This window comes from Crocuta crocuta, unplaced genomic scaffold (genome assembly GCF_008692635.1).
Source record: "Crocuta crocuta isolate KB4526 unplaced genomic scaffold, BGI_CrCroc_1.0 scaffold143, whole genome shotgun sequence".
Classification (NCBI taxonomy): domain Eukaryota; kingdom Metazoa; phylum Chordata; class Mammalia; order Carnivora; family Hyaenidae; genus Crocuta; species Crocuta crocuta.
In genome coordinates, this window is record NW_027529175.1 from 4,127,456 (window position 1) to 4,139,333 (window position 11,878).

Sequence of the window (11,878 nt, forward strand, 5' to 3'; positions counted from 1 at the left end):
TTCTTCTTGGACCCCTGTCTGCGGCGCGCACAAACCCAAGAGTCCCGCCCCAGACCCCGGCGCGCCGCCGCTATGTGCGACCCCAGGCGCGGCTGCAGCCTGTCCTTCGCGGGCTGCGGCTTCCTGGGCTTCTACCACGTCGGGGTGACCCAATGCCTGAGCGAGCGCGCCCCGCACCTCCTCCGCGATGCGCGCATGTTTTTCGGCGCCTCTTCGGGGGCGCTGCACGGCGTCACCTTCCTCTCTGGGATCCCGCTAGGTATGTCCCTGGCCACCGCCGCAGCTCGGAGAAGGGACAGGTCGCGGGGCTCCCGGTGGAGCTGACATTGGACACGGACACCACGGAGGCCCCTCCCCAGACAGATGCTTCCTCCCGAGTGTCCTCTAGCCCTGCACCATGGCGGGGTGGGGGGTGGGGGGNGCTGGGCAATTTGCCCTGGGTCCCACTAGAAGCAACGCGTTGGCCTCTGTCCCAGGGTGGGAGCCGTCTTCGCTCTGGTGACTGCAGGGATTGGAGACACCCCCTCCCCTTTCCTGGGGGCTGGATAGCCTCTCGGGGGGAGGACAGCCCTTGGAAGTTCTCTTTGGCNGCCGGGTGGATCCCAGGACATCTCCCTTACCCTCCCTCCACCCACCCCCACCCTGCTCAGCACAGCTGGAAATGAGATCCAGTGCCTTTGAATCTTGTGCTAATGAAACATCTGTGTATGTGGGTAGCCAAGGGAGGGACAGATGTAGAGCTGTGCCCAGCTGGCCCAGACTAGGGTGTGGCCTGGGGTTCTGAGCCAGGGGACAGGACCCGGGACAAGTGGCAGCTAGACACCCAGAGCCCCGAGTGGAAGGCTGTGTGGTGCCTCGTTGGCCCCTGCTCAGCTTCTTTAGCAATTGAGTCTTCAGCCTTCCCAGGGACTTCTGTGTGAGACTCCCCCAGCTGGGAATGACTTTGATCCTGGTGGCCAGGAATCCCCCAGCAGGAGGTGCAGCCCTGTGATTGGATAGGATGGGTGAGCAGATCCTGGGCTGACTGGGAGGTGGGGATTAGGAGAGAGGTCCTGGCTGCCTTCTCTACTGACAGGGAGGGGAGCAGAGGGCTGGAGATGTGGCCTCAGGGAGGATTAGTGTGGCCACATAGCCAGGCTGCAGCTCTGGGATTTGGCAGTGATAGAAGACAGCCTTTGTGTGTCAAGGTGCCTGCACGGACTCTAGTATGGAGAGACAGGCGACAGGTGCAGTCCAGGACAGCACCCTGTAGAGCAGGGGGAGGCTTGGGGACCAGCAGGTCCCTGGAAAGCAGGGTCTGGAGGTCTGGGCAGGAGCTGCTCCCGAGTTCCAGGAGCCCTGCTTTCCCCTCCTGTCTCATTTGGGGACCCCCGAGGAACATTTGCTAGGGCTGCAACTTGGAAAGCGTTCCTGTGAGCGCTTCTAAGCCGAGTACTCGGCAGAATGTGCCAGCTGTGTGCAACTTTGCCCGTTCCACCTGGGCTCCGTGGGGCCACACACGTTGGGAGAGATGAGCTGAGGTCAGAAGTGGCCCAAGTGGCCGGCTTCTGTCCGCCCTTCTGCATCTCGGGATTTGTGAGCGGCCAGGTGGCAGAGTGGGGAGTCGTGGTCCTGCAGTACCAGCGCAGTGCACATCAGCCAGAGGGGTCCAGGCTGGTGGGTGAGGCCCGATGGAGCACGAATATGGCCCATGCCCACTCGACAGCGGTAATTTTGGTGTCTGAGGCTTAAGATGAAAGCTCGTTATGTGTTAGGAAGCTTCTCTGGGTTGAGTACCTTACAGATGGTAGTGATCTAATCCCCTCTGTCCCCAGAGGTAAAGCATGCACAGTTGCACAGTCTGAGATAGAGAGAGGCATCGAGGTGACTTTCTGAGGTTGCTCGGCTAGGAGGAGGTGGAGGCAGGATTCTCACCGGGGCCCCAGCATGCACTCATTCTCTGCTTCCTGTGGGGGTAGGTCCTTTGTGCTAATGCTCTCTTGCTGAGGAGTCCCCTCTTCTGGCTTTGGGGGGGATGGAGGTGAGAGCGAGCTCCCTGAGGCCTCTGGTGGCGCCTTCCTGTGGCGGGAACCTAGGGCAGCCTGTCCTGTGAAGCACATGCAGGTGCGTATGCCATTGATCATTTCCTGGCAGCCACGCTGAATAAAAGTAAAAGATACAGTTGAAATTAATTTCACTTATCCCAATACAGCCAGCATATCAGTTTCATTTTCACAGCCAACTATATAAGACATTATCAATGACGTAGTGTTCTAGATTCCTTTGTAGGAAGCCTTTGAATTCAGGTGTGTCGTTGACACATCTCAGATTGGACTGAGCCACATCGGAAGGGCGCCACAGCCACGGTCGTGCGGGACTGGAAATCGGTTGGGGGCTTTCTTGCCACCTGGTTTCTGGTCACTGGTGTCTCCCAGGCACCACCATCCTGTGTATATTTGTGTCTCGCCCCCGCAGACAAGGTCATTCATATACTCGTGGACCTCGTCTACAGAGCCAGGAGCCAGAACATCAGCATCCTTCACCCATCCTTCCGCATGAGTAAATTCATCCGAGAACATCTCCACAGAAACCTGCCAGACGACGTCCACACACTCATCTCCGGCAGAATGTGCATCTCCCTCACCAGAGTGTCCGATGGGGAAAACATGCTGGTGTCTGATTTTCAGTCCAAGGACGAAGTTGTGGACGTAAGCAGTAGTTTGCTTCCCCAGGTATCGTCCAGTAAGAAAAGCGATTCCACTTTGGCTGCAACCCAGAGAGGGCTGTCATAGGCCACCGGCCTCGTTTCTTAAGCCGCCGGGAGAACCCGATTCCCTGGAAGGCTGGTTTGCTTCCTGCCCCTACGGTGACATAAACTCTGTGCTTCCTGTGGTCTGGTCTTGGCATCAGTAATCCTCAGATGCCCGCAGTCAGTTTCAGTCTCCAATACTGCCTACCTCCACACCCTTCAAGACTCGGCTCCTGACCACCTCTTCCAGGGATCCCTGTCCCCACGATGTGTGTTCCGGACTCAGAACATCTGGGGTGGAATCCCACAAGGGTGGGAATGGATCTACTAGCCTCTGGCCTAAGTGTCCTGCTCAGAGAAGATCACTTACAATATCAAAATTCTATATATTTTTCCTATAAAAGTTTATTTTTGAGAGGGAGAGAGAGATCGAGTGTGAGTATGAGAGGAGCAGAGAGTGAGGGTGACACAGAATCCGAAGCAGGCCCCAGGCTCTGAGCTGTCAGCACAGAGCCTGACGTGGGGCTCAAACTCAGACCGTGAGCTCATGACCTGACTTGAAGTCAGACACTTAACTGACTGAGCCACCCAAATGCCTCTCAAAATCCTATTTAATTTGGATGATGCCTTTCACGAGAGTTACTTGGACTACATTTCTCTTAACTCGGTCCATACGAGCCAGCAGCCGGACACATATAACCAGTAGCGTTTCAGCAGCCAGGATCAACCTCTATTTAACCTTGCTTCCAGAAGCCCTTTGTAGACAGCCAGCACTGGCCTGTGCTCGCCGGAGCCGGGTTCTCTCCCTGGGTCAGCCCTGCTTCCTGCCCCACCCCCACCTCAGCTCAGCACTGCTCAGTGTGCTGGGTGGACCTCAGCCTCAGCACCACCTAGAAGGCTATTGGGATGGAGGTTCTCGGACCCCTCCAGGCTGCTGCGGCAGAATCCTGGGGTGGGCCCTTGGGTTGTGGGCAGCAAGCTTTCCAGGTGATTCTGAGGAAGATCAGCATTTGCAAAGCCCTGGGCTGGTGTCTTCCCCTGTCAGTAGCGGCTCTGGGTCCCGTCTTCTTCATGGGCCCCGTATGGCTCCTCCCGTGGGGAGAGGGACAGGAAGTTGACACCGACAGACTGTGTTTTAGGAACTTATCCTTAGTCCTAAAATAGAAGTGTGTGGGTTCGTTTGTTCCCCGTCCAGCTAGTTCAAAAAGCACCCCATCTCCAAAGAGTCAAGATAGGCTTCCTGCTCGGTTCATTTGAAGGAGGCTTGGGCTGGCTCAGGCTGGCCCGGGGGAATCGAAGGCAGGCTGTTCGGCCTGTAGTTTCACTTCTTTCTATCTCCACAGGCTTTGGTTTGTTCCTGCTTCATCCCTTTCTACTGTGGCCTAATCCCTCCTTCCTTCAGGGGTGTGGTAAGTCGGCTTTTTTTTTTTTTATTTAAAAAAATGTTTATTTACTTTTGAGATGGAGAGAGAGACAGAGTGTGAACAGGAGAGGGGGAGAGATAGAGAACCCGAAACAAGCTCCAGGCTCTGAGCTGTCAGCACAGAGCCTGACACGGGGCTGGAACCCACAAGCCGTGAGACCTTGACCTGAGCTGAGGTCAGACTCCCAAACACTGAGCCCAAAACACTGAGCCACCTAGGCGCCCCGAGTCTGCTTTTAAACTAACTGCACAGCAGCCCCTGCCCGCAGGGAAGTTGCCTCAGGCACCCGAGGACCCATCCCAAATGCAGAGCCCTTTGCCCTCCTGGCCTTCCAGACTGAGGTTCCCTAGCTAGCTATAGCTGGCCCCCTTCTGCGCCGCCTGGACGGCAAAACCACCTTCATGTAGAATTAATTATCTGGCTACCTGGAAGGAAAGCTGATTCACTTAATCTTCACCGGAGCACCAAGGATAGGTCCCCCGTGGCCTGGTTAAAGTATAAGATGCTTTAGGGTCTGTTACTTGTGTAAGGTGGCACTTTATTCCCAGGCCTTGAGGGGTACAGCCCGCTGTGACTCCGATGCTGCCCTTTGTGGCCCATAGCTTTGGGCAGAAGCTGCTAACAGGGCTTTGATTCGGTTCCATTCCACAAATATGTGGTTTAGCCCATTTCCGGGCCCTACTTGGGGTGGACAGACACAGGCAGTGAGGCATCTGCTCTGCAGGCTCCGGACTAGATTCTGGGCTTTGCTGGGCCCCTGGCAGCTTCTTCCTAGGGCCGCATTATATATATGTATGTACATTAATTTGTTAACATTTATTTATTTTTGAGAGAGAACAGAGTGCAAGCAGGGGAGGGATAGAGAGGGAGGGAGTCACAGAATCCGAAACAGGCTCCAGTTTCCGAGCTATCAGCACAGAGCCCGATGTGGGGCTCGAACCCACAAATGAGGAGATCACAAACTTAGCCGAAGTTGAACACTTAACCAACTGAACCCCCCAGGCGCCCCTACGGCGAGTGTCTTCGATGGCTAAGGTGTGGCTGAGTGTGGATAGTTCTCTGTGCTTGTTGAGACCTCAGGAAGGATTGGCTGGGGAGGGTCTTCCAGCTGTGATATTCAAAGACCTTCCTCTGTGGGGACAGACAGCTGAGCCGTGATGGCCTTTGATTTGGGAATCATTCTACACATCCCTTTGGTGAGTGTAGACTTTGTCCAAATAGTACCGAAACCTGCTTGGGACAGCCTAATGTTGTGGGTGCAGAAGATGTTTTCTGGCTGCCTTGATGCCAAGGTCACGGCCATTTTGGTCTCCAAAGCTCCTCAAGGTGCTGGTTCTGATTTTCCAAGCAGCAAGAGGGGTCTGGAATCTAACCCATGGCCTTCTGTCACTTTCATGGCAGGGTCTACATCATACTCTGTCCCAGGTGCACACAGAGTCCCTGCAAAGTACCCAGGCACACCTAGAGGTGGCCTCCTGGGCATCAGACTTGGCCAGCACAATGTGGGCTGGGCTCCAGCCTCTGTCTGCCTCATTGCCAGACACTTTTTGTGCAGTGCACAGGCTACACAACAGTATATAGCAAACTTGAGTGCCAGCCTAGAGCCTGGCCTGGCATAGAAATGCTCACTGACGATTTGTTGAAAGAAAGTTTCCAGAACCCATCTTCTCGCCATACCAGCCTGCAGCTCTGAGAGACCTCTGCTCATAATCTGAAAAACACATAAAACGCCAGCCCAGAGTTTCTGACAGTATGTCCTTTTGTCCTCCCCTTAAAAGCGATATATGGATGGAGGATTGAGTGACAACGTCCCCTGCTTTGATGCCAAAACGACCATCACCGTGTCCCCCTTCTATGGGGAGTGTGATATCTGCCCTAAGGTCAGGTCCACGAACTTTCTTCATATGGACTTTACCAAGCTCAGCTTGCGTATCTGCTCAGAGAATGTCTACCTTCTGATTCAAGCGTTATGTCCTCCGGATCTCAAGGTGAGTTGGGGGCTGTGTGTTTTGGGGGTGCAGTTCTTTGCTTCTGTTTGCCAAGATACCTACCAATGACTCCTTCCACACACAGAATCAGATCCCCCCACATTCACTGAATAGAACTGGGGTGTGGGGGTGTTTTCCTGCCCCAGGAACTCAGTGCTGCCCCTGCTCTGACCCTTGGAATCACCTGGGAAGATTTAACCAGGCCTGTAGCTCAAGTCCCACATCCAGGGGGCTCTGATTTAAGTAGCTGGGGTGCATCCTGGGTGGTGGGATTGGTAGTTACCCTGATGATTCTTCTTTGCAAGTGTGGTCAAGATCCACACTGCATTTGGCGGTTTAATCTCTCTCCATTGTTGAAGGAGGCCTCCTCTCCCTAATCTTAAAAAAAAAAAAGTGTAAACCGTAGGTACTAATGGCTCTCCGGGGAGAAGGAGGGCTGTGTGTAGGCTGCGTGTGCTCCAGGAGAGATGGAGAGTGGAGAAGGCTGCTGTTAATCGTCCCAGTGTGAGCTAGAACGGGCCCCAGTATTTGTTAGGGGGCGGGAAGGCTAGTCCAGGGAAGGAGGGGTCCCAGAGCAACCAGCCCTGCGTGAGAGCGGAGCTCGAGTCTCCTCGGAGCACAGAGCCCTTTGTCCAGCGACTCCCAGGCTGGGCCGGGGGCCATCGGAGCAGGTTGGAGCAGGGACGGGTCTTCTGTTTGTCTCTGGAGCCTTCGGAACGGCTCCCCCACTGCAGTGACCTCATTTGATGTGTTGCCAGGTGCTCGGAGAGATATGCCTTCAGGGGTATTTAGACACCATCAGGTTCTTGGAAGAGAATGGTACGTATGGGCGAGGTGGGGGCAGACATAGCCTTTGAACAAGCTTTCTGTCAGCAGGCAGCAGCTGGAGGCTGAGGTTAGGTGGACACTCGGGCCGGGGGTCTGCCCTCAGCATCTCACCCAGCCTGCTCGTTGCCCCTGTGGGAGAGGACATCGTTGTTCCATTTTACAAATGGGGAGACGGAGTGAGCCGGGGACCATGCCATGCTCACGGAGCGGCAGGCTGGGGCTGGGACCCGAGGGGCACGGTTCCGGGGCCTTCTCCTTCCTTAGTGCCACCTGTCGAACAGTGAAGGCTGTTCTGTCCGTTTTCCTTTTCTGCCTGAACTATTTTGAGTGCTTAGAGAAACAGAGAGGAAGTCAGAAACAAGCAGGGCTTCTGGTCCTGAGCCCCAACTATCCAGGCGTGGCTGTCTGCATGGCTCAGTCAGTGGAGCGTCCGACTTTGACTCAGGCCGCGATTTCACAGCTGGGGAGTCTGAGCCCCGCGTCGGGCTCACTGCTGTCAGTGAGGAGCCTGCTTCGGATCCTCAGGTCCTCTGTCTCCCTCCCTCTCTGCCCATTCCCCGCTCGTACTCTCTTTAAAAAAGATAATAAGAATAAAAGTGGCTCCTGTATGGGTTCATGGAATTAGTCTCTGGCCAAGTCCAAGGAGAAGTCACGGTGGAGAGGACATACGTGTATCTCTGTCCTCAGAGTTTGCAGGTGCCGAGCTATTGGCTACATGCCAGGGATGCCGCAGTGAATAGGCAGATGTGGCCTCTGCCCTCCCGGACCTTAGTCTGGTGGTCAGGGGGGCACATAAGTGAATGGAGGGTGATGTGTGCCAAGTGCCCGGTTGGAAGAGACAGGACACTGTAGATCTCACAGGAGGGTCTGCATGGCATGGGGGGAGGCGCGGCTTCAGGGAGACGCCAGCTGTTGCAAGATTGGGACACACGGGAGCCTGAGGCACGGGGGACATGAACAGGAGAGCGTGGCTGGGTGGAGGATGGGAAGAAGGCGCATGTGGCCGGAGTTTCAGGGCGTGGGGGACACGGAGGGGTGGGCAGAGAGCAGGGAGGGGCAGGGCTGGACCTGGGTGACTCCGGAGGCAGTAGGGAGCCACCAAGGGTCCCAGATGTAGGAGCGAGGGAGGTCAGCAGAGGGTTTTGGGTGCAAAGGGGCCGGAGGAGGGGAGGGCGGGGAGGGAGGAGTGCCCGTCTCGGGGGGACCGGCCAGGACCAGGGCAGTGAGGGTGGTGCGCGGGCCCGCAGGGGACAGGACTCAAAGATGACCAAGTAGAGTCGGGAAGGGGAACGATCAGGAATAAATCCTGGGCTCAGACTTCGGCAGCCTAGGCAGGGGGTGCCCTTCTCTCCAGTTCAGGACTCTTGGGGGGCAGAGGGAATGCGTCCCCTGGAAAAAAGGGTGGTGTGCTCGATGCAAGCCGGGTGGGTGTACAGGTGGGTGTGCAGGGCCCCAGGCGCATTTTTGGGCACCTGCACAGGAGACGGCTGATGCCAGGGCCCAAAGTCCTGGAGGGCCGTCTGGGCTGGGAATGGAAATTCGAGGGAACCTGGGATTCGGTGACAGCAGCCGACCCCTTTGGGTTGGGCTTGGGTAGCTCAGTGACTCTCCTGACTCGGTGACTTTCGACAGACCATCTCCCTCCCTGGGCCTCGGTCTCCACATCTGTAGCAAAGGGAGTTTGGATATGTGGTCCCCAGGTTGGATATTCTTGGTCATTCCAAAGACTAGCGTTTGCAGCCTCTGTGTTGGGTTTGAGTCCAAAGATCTGAGCGAGGCTCCCGGCCAGGCTGGCCCGGGTAGGGGTTGTCCCCTGGGAACAGAACACGAAGTTCCTAATTCAGAACCTGGAACACAGGCTTAACCGGTGGTTTAGTTTTTACCCCTTAATTAGAATTCCTGCTTCACCTTCATGCCTGCATCTGTGGCTGGGAGTGCAGACAGCAGCTGAGCGAGTGAGGCAGAGCCAAACGCACACCTCTTGGCTTCAGAGCCTCAACGTCGGGGCGCCTGGGGAGCTTAGTTGGGTAAGCGTCCGACTTCGGCTCTGGCAATGATCTCACAGTTCGTGAGTTTGAGCCCCGTACGGGCTCTGTGCCGACAGCTGAGCCTGGAACCTGCTTCGGATTCTGTGTCTCCTTTCCTCTCTGCCTCTCCCTTCCTCATTCTCTGCCTCCTTCTGTCTCTCAAAAGTAAATAAATGTTAAAAAATTTTTTTAATGTTTTAGTTGTTTCTGAGAGAGAGAGAGAGAGAGACAGCGTGAGCAGGGAAGGGTCACAGAGAGAGGGAGATACAGAATCCAAAACAGGCTCCAGGCTCTGAACTGGCTGTCAGCACAGAGCCCAACATGGGGCTCAAGCCCACAAACCATGAGGCCATGACCTCAGCTGAAGTTGGACACTTAACCGACTGAGCCACCCAGGAGCCCCAACAGCATTTTTAAAAATAAGCCCCCGCCTCGTACCAAGCTGGTAACAAGAGAAGCCCCTTTACTTGCCACCCTGTCCCTCTGTGGGTGGGTGTGTGAGTAGTGACCCCTGCCGCCCAAGTTCACCCTTGACTGGTTTCCTGTGTCCGTGGCAGGGATCTACAACGTGTCTCGGCCGTGCCTGAATTTATCCCCAGAGGAGTCGGAGGTCCTCACGCCCCCCTCGGAACCCGTGAGCCTGGACTCCGCGCCGAGCGTGGCTGCGTCGGGGACGAAGACAGAGCGAGACGAGCTGCTGGACCATCCGCGTCTCAGCCTCCTGACCTGGGACGAGAGCGTCCTGGCAACCCTGTCGCCGAAGCTTACTGCAGGTGCCTGCTCCTCGGGGGACGGACAGGGATCGAGGGTGTTGTTCCCCGTAACAGAGACCCAAGGGGCTGCTGTTCTGTGTGTCGTGGTGGAAGGTAATCCTGCCAAGCAGGAGAAGGAGCAGGCGGGGTGTGGAGCCCCCCACTCTTGCGGCAGCTCCTCCATCCCCCTCCCCGGGCACCGTGCTCAGTCTCCCTTCCCGTGGGGTCCTGGCTGGGGGAAAGTGGACCCCAGCTGTTTTGAGTGAACGGGCACGCTGGATTTCCGGAGCCACAGGGGTGGGTCTGTTCTTTCAGAACTGCTCTCTGCCTGCCTATCCATCTCAAAGCCCCATCTTTTTGAGCCCCGCCTCGCCCCCCCCCCCCCCAGGTTTTCCCCTGCCTCCCTGCAATTTTGAATCTACACTGAGTGGTGATGGATGTTATCACGTCATCAACTATTAGGTGGACGGGAGTGCCCAGGCCAACTTCCCATCAGGCACTTGGAGAAATTCAAAGACGGACAGGACATCAGCCCTTGCTCCAAGGCACCAACACCTCTACTGCACTAACAGCGCTGGCCAGCAGCTGCCTGGGTCAATGTGACCTGAGGTGTCATGCGGTCATTACAAAGTGGAAACAGCAGGGGGCTCAGTAGGTTAAGTGTCCACCTCTTGGTTTCAGCTCAGGTTATGATCTCGTGGTTTCGTGAGTTCTGGGATCTGCGCTGGCAGCAGGGAGCCTGCTTGGGATTCCGTCTCTCTTCCTCTCTGTCCCCCTCCCCCAGCTCCCACCCTACGCTGTCTCTGTCTCTCTGACAATAAATAAATAAACTTCAAAAAAAAAAAAGAAAAGAAAAAGAGAGCTAGCAGGCCGGAGGGTTCCAGGCCGAAGAAAGCAGAGTGCAGCTGTAGGAAAACCTTATAAAGTCAATGGGCTATTTGAGAAGTTTGTGTATCCCGCCAAAACTAGCTATCATTAAAAAAAATGTTTTAAGGCTTATTTATTTTTGAGAGAGAGAGAGAGAGATAGTGTGTGTGTGTGTGTGTGTGTGTGTGTGTGAGAGAGAGAGAGAGAGAGCAGGGGAGGGGCAGAGAGAGAGGGAGATGCAGTGCCCGAAGCAGGCTGCAGGCTCCGAGCAGTCAGCGCTGAGCCGGATGTGGGGCTCCCACCCACGAACCGTGAGACCATGACCTGAGCCGAAGATGGATGCTTCACCCGGGTGCCCCTAAATAGTTACCATTTAACAGAGAGTTGTTCATTGAGAACCCTTTATCCTGTGGGCTCTTCAAGGGCTGCTCTGGGCTTCGCCCTCTCCGGGTCTCGTTTGTGGATGCTTCTGATTCTTTGTACGCCAGGGTTTGTGTATTTCACGGAAATTCCAAGCACTTCCTCCTCGCGGTGCGTTGGTTTCCACACTGGTGGGAGATACACCTCCAAATTGTATTTTTCAGTTCTGAGCGAAGTAGTTAAAAGCCAACAGGGATACATGAGCAAGATCTGCAACTTCTTGCCAGTTAAGGTCTTGTCCTACGCGATGCTGCCTTGCACGTTGCCCGTGGAGTCTGCCATCGTGCTTGTCCAGAGGTGAGTCTTTTACGCGGCTTTGTGCCTTCCTCCCGGGTTGGGTGGAGATTGAGAGATCCACGTAAGGTCTTCAGCCGTGGCCTGGCTCCTCGGAGAGCGGGATGGCCTTCCTGTCTGTAAGGAGCCCCCGGAAGGTGCCGCACGGTGACCCCTCTCGGCCCCCCTCTTTTTTCGATGCTGTTCTGGATTGCTCCTTCCTGTAGGTCCATGGTTTTCATTTTGGGATTGCATTCACGGTATGTCGGGAGGACACGAGGCAGACGCTTGAATCCTGGGTATTTGTTTTACGTCTGCTTTCTTCAGACCTCTGTCAGAGTTCATGGCCGTTTTAGGGAGTTGGTCGGCATGGCCTTCTGTCCACCTTTAGAGGCCAAGGCATCCTTCAGAGTCCTGCTTGGTTCCCTTGTCCTTGAGCCTGCCCAGATCCCCTTTCTGCTCTAGTGAGTTAGCCATCTGCTCCCCCAACACCTCTGTCCTGGGGTGAGGTCTGGTCAGGCGTTTACAAAGCCCGTCAAACGGGTGCTTTTTGTACCCGGGGTGTCGGGGG

General features: G+C 55.7%; 1 protein-coding gene across 1 annotated transcript in view; it reads left to right on the forward strand.

Moving 5' to 3' along the window:
* Positions 1 to 72: 72 nt before the first annotated feature.
* PNPLA3 (patatin like domain 3, 1-acylglycerol-3-phosphate O-acyltransferase) overlaps positions 73 to 11,878 on the forward strand; it is a 16,514-nt gene continuing 4,708 nt past the window's right edge. The window contains exons 1-7 of the mRNA XM_077757869.1: positions 73 to 259; positions 2,455 to 2,687; positions 4,072 to 4,137; positions 5,931 to 6,140; positions 6,899 to 6,959; positions 9,553 to 9,768; positions 11,199 to 11,331. Coding sequence (XP_077613995.1) covers positions 73 to 259; positions 2,455 to 2,687; positions 4,072 to 4,137; positions 5,931 to 6,140; positions 6,899 to 6,959; positions 9,553 to 9,768; positions 11,199 to 11,331 — 1,106 coding nt within the window. The remainder of the gene's footprint in view (positions 260 to 2,454; positions 2,688 to 4,071; positions 4,138 to 5,930; positions 6,141 to 6,898; positions 6,960 to 9,552; positions 9,769 to 11,198; positions 11,332 to 11,878) is intronic.